This window comes from Phascolarctos cinereus, unplaced genomic scaffold (genome assembly GCF_003287225.1).
Source record: "Phascolarctos cinereus isolate Bilbo 61053 unplaced genomic scaffold, phaCin_HiC Scaffold_9;HRSCAF=440, whole genome shotgun sequence".
Classification (NCBI taxonomy): domain Eukaryota; kingdom Metazoa; phylum Chordata; class Mammalia; order Diprotodontia; family Phascolarctidae; genus Phascolarctos; species Phascolarctos cinereus.
In genome coordinates this window covers 87,486,380-87,503,998 of record NW_027556402.1, presented here as the reverse complement: position 1 = coordinate 87,503,998, position 17,619 = coordinate 87,486,380, and the positions used below count along the sequence as shown (strand labels likewise).

The following is a 17,619-nucleotide window of genomic DNA, read 5'->3' as shown; positions in this document are numbered from 1 at the left end:
GATGATATTTATTGAAGGTATCGTGATTATGTTTATTTTCACATTAGCTTTATTGTTGCCCTTTGTGTTCATATCATAGTAACTTTTGGCCTGCCACACACCTCAAATGCACCCTCTCTTGGAACAAAGGGAAAGAGTTAAGCAGAACCAACTGGCATAGTAGCTACCTATATCAAACACCATATTCAATTTTGGTGACACCTATAATCCCCCACCTTTCTGGCTCGAGGAAGAAGGTACTTCCTTGACTTTTCTCTGAGCCCAAGACTGGTCATTATGATTAATTTTCCACTTTATTTTAGTATTCTTTTTGTTTAAATATTGAACTAATTATATATGGTTTTTCTCCAGATTCTTTTTTCTTTACTCTATATCAGTTCAAAAAAATAATTCTCTATTTGATGTATCTTGTTTTTACATCATTATTTTTTCCCATGGTCTTCCTCCCCCCGTCCCAGAGAAAATTATGAAGAAGGAAAAGGAAGAAGAAACAGAGAAAAAAAAGAAAGAAGGAAGGAAGGAAAGGAAAATGTCAACAAACATTTATTACGCACTACTATGTCTCAAGCACTGTTCTAAGATTTGAGGATAAAGACAAAGGTTAAAGGTTGCTCTTGAGCATCCTACAGTCTGATGGGAAGACAGTATACAAATAACTATGTACAAACAGTTCAGTAAAAACTACACATCATTAATGTCTGACAGCAGTAAAAACTGCACATTGGTAATGTCTGACATTATAGCTATATCCATTTTTACAAATCTCATATTTCTTCTGAATTTCTCATATTCATATTTCCTGTGGTACATTAGAGTGGAGCTGAAATCACACCAAAATTGATATTTTATTAAATGTAGTTTTTCCATAGCATCTAGGTGGTATAGTGAATAGAGCATTAAGCCTGAGTTCAAATCCTATCTCAGTCATTTTCTGACTATGTGACCCTTGGCAAATCACCTAATGTATGTCTGCCTCATTTTCCTCATCTCCAAAATGGAGATAATAACACTTACCTTCCAGTGCTATCATAAGGATAAAATGAGGTTTTTGTAAAGACTTTAAAGCACTATAGAAAGGGTAGCTCAAAATAATGGTAGTGGCAGTGGCGGTGGCAGTGGTCATAGTAGTGGTAGTGGTGGTAGTATTAACAGTGGTAGTACTGGTAGTAATACTGGTTGTTCTAGTGGTAATAATAGTACTTATTAATCACTCTTTAGGTTAGTTCTCCTCATGCCAACCTGCCTTCACCTTGGCAGGATTACATTCTCAGGGAGGGATCTCTCACACCAAGATTTCTATGGATAACCCTCTTGAGGAAAAATATGTTCCCTCTACTTACAATTCTGTATCTTGAGCCCCTACTGATGCATTTCTATTTATTTAGCTAATCTCTCACAAAGTAGTACCCTACAGGTGTGTGGTCCTTGTAAAAGCAGCCACTAATAATAATGACACTTTTGATGTTAAAAAAAAATAACACATTTATTTATTAAGACAAATAAACATGGTGTCAAAAACATCATACATGCTCAAATTAAATCAAGTGTTTAAATAACAAAGTATGTCACAATCCACACATTAACCTGGGTCATAATCTTTCAATGTACTCAAGATCTTTGGGAATACATGTATAAGAACATTGCAAGACAACACATAAGGGAGAAAAACACATTTACTTAGGGTAATACATAACTCTGGACTACAGGCTTTCATGTCATTGGTCCATTTAAGAATATCTGCATCTCTGCTTACTGCTTGTCTGTTGGACCTCATTACTCTTTAACTAGGAAAATATTGTTCTGTATTCTATTTGCATATAGAATTTAGAAGTTCTTTTAATTTATTATCACCCAAAAAAGGATATTTAAAAAGTCCTACCTCTTAATGTCTATAACAGTTTTCTTTAAATCAGAGAAAATGCAAAAGTCATCAGAGAGATTATTTCTAGACTATACAGACCAGACTAGTCAGTTGTTCACTCACCTTGATGTAGTATTATCCCCTTAGAATGGAAATCACAGGAAGACAACCCAGGCTGACACTTTAAGCAAGGTAAATAAACCTAGCCAACTCACCAGGATAAAAAGAAGCCTGTATTATAATCTCTGCTTTTTCTTCTCAGAAATTAAATGAAATAAATTTAAATTCAAAGCAATTAACCCTTAATTCAATACAAACCTCAGTATAAATTTTTGAAACTATAAAATTCACCATTAAGAATTTGTCAAGTATCCTAACTAAAACCCATGCAATATTAATGAAGCAAAACTCTCTATCAGTTTGACTCTATATCCCAAGTCTTTAAAAATGGCATTTAAAATATTTTATTTAATATTTAATATTATCATACTAAGGCAATTATTGAAAGATTAAGACTTCCTCAACAAAAAAGAGTAAGAGAATTGACAGACATTCTGAAAACACATGTTAAACAGGTCAGAAATCTACCGAAATACTTTTGGCACAAAAATATTTCACTTCATGGAGCACTAGTAGAGGCTGAAAATAGAGGTACACCTAATGGTTCTAATGTAAATAAAAGTGATATATCTCAGAATGGATAACTGTGGCAAGAGTGGAATAGAAAGGAGTGATGTCTACCTCACCTAAGTAAAACAATATGTCAAAAAAGAGGCATCAAATATATGTCTGAGTTATGTGAATTTGATAATAGAAATATAGGGATTTATGGTAGCAATTCAGGCCAGGTCATCACCATGAGAAATTATGGAAGCATTACCATTAAAGCGTACAGTGTTCAATGCAAATTATGTAAGGAAATAGTAAAAGAAACAAAGAAAAACAACAAAAATCATTGCAAGACGTGAAAACAAAACAAACAAAACAAACAAAACACTCTGCAGTGAAACTGTAAAACAAAATTAGGGTATGCCGGGTGCTAGCAAGATACGACTTGGTGTCCAGGATTTTACTTTACAGATGACAAATCTGCTTTAGAGCTCTACCAATAAACCATTTTAGAGCTGGATCATAATCACAGGCTGCTGTTGCCATACTGACCCAAATACAATTCTGATCCACAAAAACATAAGGACAACCTCTTAAACAGATATAACCATAACAAATTCATATAATCTCCAAGTCTCAGACAAAAGCTTTCAAAATTCAAAGTCTAGGCAGAAGGAATAAAATTCATCCGGGAAAAGGATGAGAAACACAACATCCCTGTCATCACATCTGCTGCTGAGCTTGGATAGAGGATGCTTTCGATGAGCATATAGAAGATGACATTATACCATAATACTTTTATTTAACTACAGAAGCAGTAATTTTGTCCACTTGTTCAGTGTTACGTAAGATATGAAATATGACAAAAGGATAATGATGTCTCAGGCAATTTTTGTCTTAATGTCATCAGACAAAATGAGAAGAAAATGATAACAGCACAACATGACTTGATGACTAGAATTATTATAGCCATCAGAAGCTATCTTTCATAAACTAAAGGATGATAAATTCTCACACTGTTAGTATAGAACTCAAAATATGGGTCAGAATCTAACAAATAAACTGTTTTCCTTATCCACCCATAAATTGTTATTGACTTATTTATATAGATAATAAATTATATAAATCACTTAATTGAAGTATTCATAAAATTTTAAGAAAATTTTAATAAATGGTAGCATAACAAATAAATATTCATGTTTTGTGAGCTATATGTATCAAAAAGATTTCAAAATATAGAGATCTAGTAGAAGAAATAAAAACCAAGTCAAAGTATAATGAGGTACAAATCATACTGAAGATGCTCCTGGTGAGCCTACACAAGGTGGACTTACATCCCAGTACTTTTAATTGATCACAAAACTAGTTATGTTATCCACTTACAAAATTTTCTGCAGAATGTTAAGTAAAAAGGATTAATAGCAGTATAGTGACTTGTTTTAGGATCGACCTTATCTGAACTCCATTGGAAAAGATGAGAACCTGTTGTCTCTTTCAAGGATCTACTTGTGTATTTCATCCACTGTGCTACCTACCTTTCCTACTTTGTAGGCCTTGGAGCTGAGATTATTAAGAAAAGGAATCTATCCAAGCTATATTATTATTTTTTTCCTATAAAATTCTATGGCTTGGGAAACTATTCTTTATTACAATTTTTTTCCTCTCTGATAACCATTCCAGCTTCCAAGTCTAAATTTACATTAAAATAGTTTTGCTTCAGTCCCTAAAAACAGAAAAAAAAAACCTGAATAAAGTTGTAAGTGATCTAATTAAAAGACCAGAAAACCCTTTAGGAAAAAAAAATATTTTTCATTAGAGCATCCTGTAAAACTGAGAAGAGTGAGCATGTATATATTAGCAGCGGAAGTCAGAAAAAAAATTACTCCAAAAAAATACTCTCAAGCATTGAGGTTTCTTCAGGCATAGAATTGTGCTTTACCATGTCTTTTAAAAATAAAATACTGCATTAAAGAAATTTTTTTAAAGAATGAACCTTGTTTTTGTATTTGGTCCTAGCTAGGATGCTCACTAAAAGACTTTGAGGGCCAACTTACAGCATTTATTCAGCAATTTAATTTTGTACAAGAAAATTAACAAGCATGTCCTTTCCCAATTAAAATCAAAACTGTTTATTCTTGTCATGTTACTAGTTCCATTCATATTAATTTTCCATTTCTTTGTATTTTCCAAAAGGCCTTCTAGGAACTCATAAATTTTTGGAAATAAATAGTTGATTCAGAAGTACTGCTGCTTACATATTATATCATAGTTTGGGTATTTCCTTGTTTCCTTCATGACTGGAAACTTGTACAGTATTTTCATTTGTGTTTACATATTTGCTTATGACTTTATATTTTAGAAGGGTAGTGTGGTGAGCATTATGTTGGGCATATCTGGCACGTAGCTACTGAAGATCTCAAAGCAATGTTTTATGCATTTTAATTATGACTACTAGCAGGTACTTGCTTGAATCTTTTCTGTTATTATGACCAGGCTGTGATAACCTTGAAAGTTAGGTAGACCATCTAACACTAGAGGATGCTATGGGAAAATCTCCTCGGAGATCAGGCAAACTTTATCTCCTAGATCTGCCTCTTTTATGGGTAACTGTGCTCCTCTCAGTTGTTCTAGGCTTGCTTTAGCTTAGGCTATCCAATGATTCATCCTTTAGTTCAGGAAACTAATAAACCATGTATTCACCAATTCAGAAGAAAAAAAAATTAAGTGCAATAGATTGAAAAATATTTAATTTACTAAAAACAAACAGTAATGCCTTCTATGTCTTCATTCACTGGGGAAACCACCCTGGTTCAGAAAGAAGTTGAACAAGGAAGTGGGTGCTTTGTCAAACCTTAGGATCACTGGCTCCTTGTAGTCCGGGCTATTTGTGTTTCAGAAAACAGGAAAGCTTCTCCAATGATTTAAGCCTTAGCCCTCTGAAAGAGCCAAATCTTGAGGATGGCCTATTTGTTTTGTAAGATGAGACCAGCCCAAAATATGTTAAGCCAATATTGTTCCTACTACATTATTATAAGAATATGATCTGTTTTTGGATTTATTCAAGTAGTTTCTTGGCTTAGCCCTTATCTACTAGAAAATCCCATCCCTGTTGCATTTTAGTGAATCCTAGTGACTTAAACTTAGCTTAATGGAAACTGCCATTGTGTGGAATGCTGTGGTCATTACTGCATAAGCCAAAGTAATAAAATATCAAATATATTAATGCAACTACTGCACAGGCTGTGCCAACTGCAGTTATTCCCAAACCCAGTCATACTTAAGTAGCCTAATAGGCACATCTGGAATCCAGAAGTTCCAGGAGCACAGTTCAGATGCTACGACTCAGACCACCCCAATAAGTTGCTCATATTAGGAGCCAGAAAATGCTGAGTAATGAGCACTCCCATTACTTTTCCACTCATTCCTTCTCAGAAGATTAATGACCAGTCACCTAATTCTTTCTATAGCTACTAAGATACTAATTCTTTCTATGGGCACTTTTCCTCACTTACCACTCTGTGCCTGGCTGGGACACTGCCCTCCTGCTATTTTCCAGTATGGATGGCTCAACAGCTTGGCTTTTTTGGGGATTGATTGCTCATGGTTTGTTTATTGCTATTGGAGAAATGACTCACCATTCCATCCCATAGTAATGCTCAGCTGCATCTGTTATTTCTGCCCATTTGTCACACTTGCTCCCTCAGCAGCTAAAACCTAAGGTTTTTCTTTTTTTTTTATGTATAATGCTTGCTCCTTCTTTCTTCTGCCACCTCCACCTCCTCCTCTTGATTGCCAACCCTGGTCAGATTCTGCTTCTTCATCATGGCAGAAAGAAGAGTCTTATATCAGGTGGATATATCTGAGAATTCTGAGAATTAACAACAATAAACCAGTGATTACTTCTCAGAATAAATACATACAGCATTCTAGCAAGTTCTCAGCTTTCCTATGCTTCTCAGTCTATTTATATCTTCTCTGTTTCCTACTCCATGTGAGGTATTGCCAGGGTATAGAAGTATGCATGACGCTAACATATGTATGTGTTTACACTGAGATCTTCTGTGTGAATTCTTGTGGCTATTTTCTGAGTTTTGTGGCTAGTAGGTAGCTTAAAATATGCAGTGACTCAAATGATGATAAAGAATAAGTGGACAGATTATAGTTATGAAAGACATTATCTGAACAAGAATAAGAGATGTTGAGGCCCATTGCTGGGGGAAAATGGCCTATTTTAGCAGAGGGTTGAGATTGGAAAGAGCCATTGAACCCCTAATTTGCTCCCAATATCTCTTAAGCAAGATGCCAGAAAGGCTAGTAAGAAAATTAAGGATTTGTAGACCAAGATAGGTACAGAAGATATATGAAATTATTCACTTTAGATGAATTAAAATCTACAGACCTAGACAGATTATATGCCAGTGTGACAAAGGAGTTTGCTGATATAATTTGATTTCCTATCAATAGATAGGGTATCCATTTTGGTAATATTTAGAGAGCATAGGGATACCAAATGTTCCTGATTTAAAAAGCAAAGCAAGTAGAGAAAATAAGGACCGATAAGCATAACTGACAAAATTCTCAAATTATTACATTGTGTATGGTTGTTTTTAATATACTAGTAGGAAGTAAAATAGATTAGACAGGAACAATTTATGCTAAACTAACTACATTTTGTAGTTCATAAGGTTGCTAGATTGATAAATCAAGGCAATGTTACAGCTGTATTGTATCTTGATTTCAATAAAACATTTACCAAAGTTTCCCATAACAGTATTATGGAAAAGGTGGTAAAATATGGAACCTTAGGGGAGGGGCTATTTTATTTTTGTCTTTAAAACCTCAGTGGCTAGCATAATTCCTTGAACATATTAGGATCTTAATTTTTGTTACTGTTGTTCAGGTGTTTCAGTTGCATCTGATTCTTTGTAACCTGATTTTTCTTGGCAAAGATACTCGAGTGGTTTTGCCATTTCCTTCTCCATCTCATTTTATAGATGAGGGAACTGGGCAAACAGGGTTAAGTGACTTGCTCAGGGTCACACAGCTAGTAAATGTCTGAGACCAGATTTGAACTCAGGAAGATGAGTCTTCCTGACTCCAGGCCCAGCACTCTGGTCACTGCACTCTGGTAGCTGCCCTACAATCTTAATACATGTTATCTTATTGAATTGAAGTAATGATAGTGATACAAGATGACTTAATGAGTAGTATACTAACCTATCCCAAATTATGTTGCTTAGTAGTTCTATATTAACTTGTAGGAAACTTTGTAGTAGACTGTGGCATGGCTTTACCCCATCCAACTTATTTATTACTCATTTGGATGAAGATGAAGAAGGTTTTGGATAGCTAATAGCATAAATGAAAGAATTGAGTTTTAAAATAATTTTGGCAAGTTCAAACATTAGACCAAAACCAAGAAGTTAAAATTTCACAAAGACAAGTCTAAGATTTACATTAAATTAAACTTCAGGTACAAATCAGGAAGTGTTTGATATGACAGAAATGCATGGTAAGGACATCTCATGGAATTTAGATGACCTCTAAGAAAAGTAAATCAGGGGAGAAGGATAGATTAAAGAAACAAGGGAGAAGTGACATAATTAAACAACATTCACTGTCTGAAAACAAGGAGTTAGCAAGTTCCAAATCACAGATGGAGTAGTTAAGCTTGGAAAGGAAATGTGAAAATGCTTACCAATTCAGAAGTTATAATTTTATTGGTAATTTTCTTCAAATATTACATTTAATTTTTATTGATAAGTAGTTAAGTCAACTTTCTATTAGTGAGCAAATGAAGATCTGGTACATGTTGTTTATGATGATATATCAGTAACTTTGGACAGTATCCCCAATTAGCCAATTTTCTGAGTGTCAGTACAATTCCTTAAAATTGACCATGCATGCATCTAATATATAGAAGTGACCCAAATGGATCTGTGATGTTTCCTGCCCTGTTCTGAGCACTGTATCTTAAGAAGGACTTTTATAAGCCAGAGTATGGCAACCAGTTATTTAGAGGATCTGAAGATCATGATATACAAGGATCAGTTGAAGAAACTGAGGGTATTTATGCTGTGAAAGAGAAGACTTTGTGGGGTAGGAGAGGATGGGATAGAGCTTCACAGACCCTAATTGCACTTGATAGCTCTTGTCAAATATATGAAGGCTTGTCATGTAGAAAATTAGTTGGAGGAAAACTAGGAGCAGTGAGTAAGAAGTTGAAGACAGGAAAGTTTAGACTTGTGAAAATTAAAACAAAATAAAAAGAAAGCTCCCTAACAATTCCAAGAATGGAATAGACTGACTCAGAAGACAGTGACTTTTCACTCATTGAAGGTAGGCAATGACTGGATGGCCTATTGTCAGTAATGATGTGCCTAGAAGAATTCTTGTTCAGGTACAGGTCTCTGGCCTACCTTCCAACTCAGAGATTTTTTTATTCTCTAGTCTTGACTCTTTAGAGTTATAGCTATATATTGAGTCTAACTAAGCTAAAGAAAAGAAGCCTTAATGTTAGAGTTTTCAAGAAACCATTCTAGAGTCTGATCTCTCTTCTCCCAAATGTATGTATTCTCCCATAAGTCATGCACCCAATTCCCTCAATACTCTTCCTTAACCTTAATGTTTCATTTTAATGACGAGTCCATTAAGATGCTTTAAATTATGATGATAGAGGCAGGGGGACCTTAAATCACCAGAAAAAAACAGCAACAACTAGGTAACATGTTTCTTAGACATGTTTAATATCTTCAGTTTTGTGGAGTTGTACAGAAATCATGAAGCACTACTGTAGTTGCTCTGATTATTTACTAAAGCTAATATATATATCTGTATGAGGAAGATAAAACAGCTATCAGTGAATTTCAGTATACTCAAGAGCCTCAATGAATCAGCATTTTGATAATACTTATGTTTGCCTTGAAGATTTTATTTATATAATACTCCACCATAGGTTACAGTTACAAAGAATTATTTTTGAAGCATTAATTTATTTTGACAGTGGATGATAAAATAATATTTTTATGTAGTTTTCCATCATCATTCATGTGTCTTTGAGGTGCTTTACAGTATTAATTAGTGAAAAGAAAGAATCAGAGAGGCCCTATTCACAATGGCAATGGTTATTAGTTTGTAAGGGAAATACATGTAACATCTTTCCCTGGTGACATAAATAGGAAGATAATTTTTCTTTTCCTGGGGGATTTTAAATATATCTTCCAGTCATAGTACTCATTTGCTTTCAGAGCACTCTTCTCAGTCCTGGCAGTGGTGGGAAGTATCTGCTCAACCCCCATTATTTCTGTAGCTCAATCTGGGGCCCTGCAATGTGGAAACAGAAAATGAGCATAGTGAAGGAAGTACAGATGTTTCATCTGGAGAAGAGAAGGATCATGTAGGGCATGCATATTATCTGTAGTCAAGTTTTTAAGGGCTGTCATGTGATGAAAAGTTTGTCTTGTTCCACTTGCCCCAGAAAGCAGAACCAGAAACAGAGGGATTGAGAAGTTGGGGAGAATTTCCAAGGGCAATTTTGGGTTAATATCAGTGGGGGAAAAAACAGAAAACAAGACACTTCTAAGATTAGAGCTATCCAAAAAGGAGAATGGACTACTTCAAGAAGACCTCTCACTGGATAACCATTTGTATATCATAGTAGGGATTTTTAGTGAGCTACAGGTTGAATTAGATGTCTATTGAGGGCCTTTCAACTGAAATTCTGAGATTTTGTAACTCAGTCCAAAGTCATAGGTAGAGGGCGGCTAGGTGGCACAGTGGATAGTACACCGGCTCTGAAGTCAGGAGGACCTGAGTTCAAATGTGGCATCAGACCAAACACTTGACACTAGCTGTGTGACCCTGGGGGAGTCACTTAACCCCAATTGCCTAAAAATAAAAAATTAAAATTAAAAAAAGTCACAGGTAGAGTTTATATCAACCTCATTCCCTTTTCTATATGTCTATGTTATGCTCTTGAGTTTTTCAAAATGTGGCTGTGTTGTAGATCCCTACTACTACTGTGAGGTGAGCTGGGAGGCAAGAATAATAAGGAAGCATGTGTGTGTGTGTATTTCTGTGTGTGTCAGTGGTTCTAGTAGCACTGTCTTCCATCTAAACTTACGTACGCACGCACACACACACACACACACACACACAACCTGAGGCTATATGCTCACACCTAAAACTTATGGGGCTTGAAAGATGATTAATTTTTGCAACCAAATTCCTAAAAAAAAACACGTTAAGAAGTATAACCCTAGATGTACCACAATTTTGCTTTATTTCGTCTCTAATGCTTTGAATTGGTCAACCATTTGTTACAATGAATTTGTAATTGGTATTAGTATAGCTCTTTCATGATCTGTTTCTGATATTCATGAAGATAATAACACTGGTTTAATAAAGCTCAGTATTTTCCTATTACTTTGAACTGACTCTTCCATTTACTTTAGAGTTAAACCACTGGTTATTTTTTCCTTAACTATTGCTGTTGTTTAGTCATTTCAGTTGTGTCTGACTTTCTGTGACACTAGGGATTAGAGGTTTTCTTGGCAAAGATACTAGAGCAGTTTGCCATTTCCTTTTCCAGTTCAGATAACTGAGGCAAACATTATTAAGTGACCTGTCCAAGATCACACAGCTACTAAATGTCTGAGGCCAAATTTGAACTCATGTCTTCCTCACAGCAGACCAAGTGCTCTACCCACCACACCACTCAGCTGCCTTAGATTCTTTAAATATAGAAATCCCTAGTTCACAATAGAATCAAAGAGAGATCCTTTAAATTATTTTCCACACTTTCTCACATTTTGCATATTCAAACTCATTCATTTTTTGTTGTTAAGGGAACAAGGCATAGGGTAACAGGGTAGAGAATAATTTTGGCCTTCTCTTAGGACATACATGGATGTAGACACCAGATATGACACCTTGAACTCTTCATCCAAATGGTCATTCCAACACCAGTAAACATGTAGATGGCAACCTGGTAATAGAAATTGTGATGTGAAATATTAGCATTAATTCTTTCCTTTCCCCCCACCTTGAGGCAGAATGTGGTGGTCGACTGAAAGCTGAATCCAATCCGAGAGATCTCTATTCTCATGCTCAATTTGGTGATAACAGTTACCCTGTCCAAGTACATTGTGAGTGGCTGCTAATGTCAGAACGAGGATCATCAGTTGAATTAAGTTTTCAGACTTTTGAGGTTGAAGAAGAAGCAGACTGTGGCTATGATTATGTCCAGCTCTTTGATGGTCATGATTCCACAGCTCGGAATCTTGGTCGATTCTGTGGCTCAGGTGTAAGTATTGCACAGATGGAAACTGTCCAGTCACTACCTGCCTTTTTTGCTTGCTTTGTGTTTTATAGAGTAATGCAAACTTTATTGTCTTATTTCTTTCCTAGAAATGGGTCAACTGATTAAATGTTCTAATTCAAAGTTGAAGTTGACTAAAATGATGAAGTTTAAAGAAAAACCTTAAAATTCTTCCCCCAAAACTCTGTCCTATATTGGTTATTACTGAATTCAGAGAAATTCTGAGAGAGACTGTTGAAGCTATCTAGTGTCCAAACAAGATCTAAAGTGGAAATAAATTACTGTATGGAATAAAAAATAAAGAGGATAAATGGAAGCAGAACAAAGTCAACTTTTAAAAAGCTCATTATTAAGTTTAGGTGATCTTTGAAAATAAGAAAAGGGTCAGCTAGATTTATGTTTCATTATACTTCAATGCTGAAGTACTACTCTGATGTCTCATCTTGGTATGAAGGTGACCCTACATGTAGACATAAAGCTATGGCAAATTTTCCCAAGCTAAAAGTCTTTGAGGAAAAACCTTTCACAGACTAAGTCTCTGTTATCTAAAGACTAGCTTAGCTGAGTTTAAAAAGATTTATAAAAATGTGTGTTGGCCCCAGCAATTTATGACATCAGTTCATTTAGGGTTGATGAAATTGCAGTCTATATTTGGTGAAAGGAACACCCACATTAATGAAATCTCTGATCAATAATGTAATGAATGGAATTATGTGTTGGATAGTTATTGACTATTTTTATTAACATTTTTTAAAATGTATGTCCAATGCCATGTTGAGTATTTATACAATAATTTTAATTTAAACATCTTCATTTTCATGTTGGGTAGTAATTTATTTAAAATATTATTCAATGGAAGCATTTTAGGATTTTTAAAAAGATTATATACATATATATACTTGACTTTGAAAGCATTTTTTTCAATTTTTACCTGGGTTTCAGAAAAAAGTGGAAAAGAGAAAGAAGGAAACCTTTCAGAGATTTTAGTTGACCTCAAATTCATTTCCACTTACCAATAATGGTAGAAAAAAAGCAAGAAGTTTCAGCCTGGTCCTACTTCCTGTATGCATTTGGGCTCAGGAGAAGACTAGACTTTTCTTCAGGTGTCTTCCAAAGGATACTGAAACAGATGAGGAACAAACTGTTTCTTCATAAAGCCCTGAATAGAACTAACATTTAGTCCATATCCTCCCTCTCAGAATGTATGTTATCCACACAACTATAGATATTCTACAGAAGACAAGTTTTAATATCCTCAAATGCTGAAAAGTGTTCAAATAATTCTCCTGCTCTGGGACTTTTTTTTAAATCTGAAAAATGCGGTGAGCTATTTCAAAGACAATTATAGCCTATTTTGGGAATCAAGAGTGGTAGACTTGAAACAGGAAGAACTGTTAATTGAAAGCTATTTGATCCTGAGTGAGGAACTTTGTCTTTGTTTTCTCATCTATAAAATGGGAGAATCATCCCAGAATTGTTATGAGCACCAAATGAGAAAACAGATGTAAAACATTTTGTAAACCTTAAGCCAGTTATATATATATATATGTATATATATAGAGAGAGATAGATAGATAGATAGATAGATAGATACAGATATAGATGTGTATATATATATATATATAGAGAGAGAGAGAGAGAGAGAGTTCTTTTCATCATCATCATCATCCCTTGTGACCTTGGATAATTCATTTTATCCCTGTGGTTCTCAGTTTCCTTATCTGTTAGGTGAGAAAAATGATCATAATAATTATTACTCTTCCTAATAGTTCACATTTCTGTATTGTTTTAAGATTTACAAAGTATTTTCCTCACAAGAATCTTGTCAGTTAAGCTTATATAAGTATCATTATCCCATTTACATAAGAAGAAACTGAGCCTCAGGAAGGTTAAAAGTCTTTCCTGAGATCCCACAGAGACATCAAAGCTGAGATTTGATATCAGATCTCTGATCTCCAAGACCAGAGCTCTTCAACCTCTACCTTCTGTGGCCCTTTAACAGGAGTGTGGTCACCTCATCTGGAAAATGAGAACATTATACTAAGTGATCTCTAAGTGTCCTTCCAAGCCTGATATGCCATGATTCCATGATCCAGTCCTATTTAATATCTCTTCCTTTTGCATTGCCATTTCATACCCCTTTTGGAATGCGTATTTTTATTAAAAAGACATTCGTAACAATTTTCTAATATCTATCAACTTCTGTTAGTAGCAGAATAGAATTAAGCTGCCTAAGGAATATTAACTTGCCCACATTGAGGATAAAATTGAAGTCCTTGAAGTTTAATTATTTTGAATGAGAAAAACAAAAAAGTAATCTTGGGCAAATCACAGATTTTTGGAGCTCAGTTTCCTTATCTCTAAAGTGAAACATTTGAATTTTTTGAACTGCAAGTTGCTTTTATAGTTCTTAAAAATAGAGACAACCAATGGGTTGAGTGTATGTTCACATACATGAAGTCTGGGGGTAGAGTGGAGGGGGATCAAAAAGTCATAGCCCCAACACAAAATTAATAGGTAAATACAATTTGGTAGTATTAGGCCATTGGTATAAGGTATAAGGGAAGGGAAGAAGAAGGGGGTAAGCATTTATTAAACATCTACTATGTTCCAGGTACCATGCAAGTCGTTTGTCAAGTATTGTCTCGTTTCTGGTTAGCACAATAACTCTCTGAAATTGGTCCTATGAGTATCCCCATTTTACAAAGGAGACAACAAGCAGAGATTATATGACTTGCCTAGAGTCATATATATGAGTATTATGTATCTGGAGCTGGATTTTAACCCAGATCTTCCTGATTCCAGGCCCAGCGCCGTATCCACTGAATCATCTAGCTGGCATCAGTAGGCTACTCCTTAACCAAGGAGACTATTTAGAATGACTTCATACTTTTTGCCTCTTGTCATATGCAGTCAGCTTTCAAAAGCACAAGGCTATGTGATGCCCATTGGTTTATGTTGAAATCTATTCCATATACAAAACCATCTTAAAATGGAGTTATTTCCCACTCAATTGCTCTGGGTCAAATTACAATTGTAATACAGGTAAGGACTTTTTTTTTTTAATCCTCAAGCATCAGTTTTGTTATGAAAAAAATGTATTGTTTGTTTTTTAATTTCCAGCCACCTGAAGAAATCTATTCATCGGGGGATGGTATTTTAATTTATTTTCACACTGACGATACAATCAACAAGAAAGGATTCCATATACGATACAGAAGCAGAAAATACTCAGCTACCACTCATACCAAAAAATAATGCCAAAACCTCTATGTCCAAAAGAAAAGGAGCATGCTTGATGGAAAGTTTTCCTTTTTTTCTTCTAAAGTTATTAGCATGAACGTTTTCTATAATGAGCTTGAATCAACACAAAACTCAAAAACCCAGATTGTTTCTGTTCCCAAATTGAAGTATTCAGATAGCCCAGCAAAATAGACGTGATGGTGATGGTTGGGCTCCATATTTGACAATATCTGTGAAGCTGGTGGGATAGCATTGCTTGTTTCCAGGAAAACCAGAAGAGCTTTTGTAAAACAACTTGATTTTTGTTATCAATGCCTAGATTTGGAATCAATTCCATTCAGGAAAAGTGACCCTGCAGACTTCTTTCTACCAATTGTTTGGTATCCAGGAGGGAGGAAAACAAGCAAACAAACAAAATATAATTACTACAGGTCACACGCAACCCGATGTACTATTTTTGTATCTTATTCTAATTGCTTTGGCTTTGCATCCAGGATACAGTGCAAACCTGCAAGCCAAATATATGATATGATTTGACACAGGAAGGTCTTGTGAAGGTGATCTGTGAGTGTTAATTCATTTCTTCAGTGTTTTGAAACTGAAATGTGTCAGCTTCATTGTTTTCATTTTTATTCCAGTTTACCATATTTGAAATAGAACCAATCTTTGCACTGTTTTACTTAGCTGACATTTTCGCATTTCCTGAAACTTCTATTGTATAATCATTATTGCTAATATTATACAAGCATGGTTGCTGTTAGTCCCCCAAAATTCTGAGTTTATAGGTAAAGTCACTTTTCTGTGAAGATTTTTTCTTCTTACCCACCTTAAATCCAAGAAGTCATGTGGTGTCTTTAGAACCTAACAGGAAATAAGCCTTGGGAACAGGATTCTTCATGCTGGCTACTCTTATACAGCAGCTGGTGATGATGTCCTCACCACTGCTTGTCTCTTCCTTTGGAACATTTTGTGTAAAATTGCTGTCGACATTGTTACATTTCGTTTAGCTAACCAGAAATGACACTGAGTGATAACCAAATAGCAGCCTCTGGACCAGTTGTAAGATTTCTCCCCTACCCTGGGAGTGAGTAAAGAAATTTTTTGGCGGCTAAAATGATTTGTTGCTGAAAAGGAATTTCTATGGTGCTATCCCATGAACGTTTTTTTTTATTGTTGTTGTTGAAGTTTTAGACCTTTGAGCCAACAACCTGAAGTTCATGAATGTCTCCCAATGCCTGGCTGGCTTCATTAGAAGACTAAAGACTTTTTAAATGTATCAGTAGATTCTTGTGTTGGCAGTACTGGTCCTGTGGAACATGGACTTCTAATGGCCTTAGAAATCTTGCACATGATCAAATAGATCTTTCTGTAGATATGTCTTTGATTCGATAAATGATTTTGACAAGTTGAACATTTTAATGTTAACACTATGATTTCCAAGAAAAATCATTTCCACGACTAGAGCATCTAATATAAATATGAAGGCATGCTTTTGATACAGAAATGTTATTTTAGATGGAATTCTGTGCTTTAGGCTGTATGTGATGTTAATGTATATGCCTATGTGTGGGTGTATGTATGAGAGAATGCTGCAAGGGGATGAGAGATGTTGTGTGTTTGGACAGCTTTACTTTCCATGCCAACTTATGCTGGAAGCTCGTTTAGCACCTTTTCATTGACAGTTTCATGGGTAAACAATAGGGATTTTTAATCCCTACAGACTCAGTTACAAGGAAGCGTGTGATTTCACTTAGAAGAAATGTTATTTTGATGCTCGGTGATGTAGGCTGCTACCCAGAGTAACTTGGTTTCTGTTACTTGTCCATGAACATTCACTGGCACTAATAAATTAGATTGTTTTTTCTTTTGTTTTTTGTTCTTTTAATTTTTTTCAAAATTAAAATGTTTGTAGAACCACTGCTCTACAAATTTGTTTATACAAATTAGGCTGAAAGCATAAAAATTCTCTTTTCAGGCAGTTGGTCAACAAGAATTTGTTAAGTACCTACTCTGTGGTAGGAATTGTGCTAAGTGCTTGGGATACACCCCCCCCCAAAAAAAAGGCAGAAGAAAAAAAAAAGCCCCTGCTTTCAAGGAATGTACATTCTCTAATGAGGGTGACAAAATGTAAATTAATAAGTACAAAAAAGAAGAAAGTAATTGGAAAGGAAAGCGTTGCAGCTGTGGAGATAAGTTAGCCTTTCTCATGAAGATAGTGTAGTAGAACGAAGTAATTCTAGTATTTCTTCCATAATTTCTTGTGAATCTGTAATCAGATCAAATATAGGTAATTAGATCAAATAGGTAACAAGATATTATGCACATAAACATTTATATAGGTTTCTATAAGATTTCTATTTGTAATAGCAAATTGAAATGAACTTTGGAAGAAAAACCTAGTATTTCAACATTTTCTGGCATGGCTTCAAAAGTGAAAATGATATCACATAAATGCATAAATTTCAGTGTCCCAAATGGCATTAGAAAGGAAATGGCTACCCAATAATTTGGTGTTTGTTGGCCACTCAATTTCTTACTTCTTTTAATTTTAGCATCAGAGAGGCAGTACTATATGATGGATAGAGAG

At 35.0% G+C, this 17,619-nt stretch overlaps 1 protein-coding gene across 2 annotated transcripts in view; it reads left to right on the top strand.

Annotated features, from left to right (window-relative positions):
- Positions 1-16,900, top strand: part of TLL1 (tolloid like 1) — a 327,523-nt gene extending 310,623 nt beyond the window's left edge. For both annotated transcript variants that reach the window (XM_020976340.2, XM_020976342.2), the window contains exons 21-22: positions 11,524-11,774; positions 14,913-16,900. In XM_020976340.2, the coding sequence (XP_020831999.1) occupies positions 11,524-11,774; positions 14,913-15,047 (386 nt within the window). In that variant the 3' untranslated portion in view covers positions 15,048-16,900. The remainder of the gene's footprint in view (positions 1-11,523; positions 11,775-14,912) is intronic.
- The last annotated feature ends 719 nt before the right edge of the window (positions 16,901-17,619 follow it).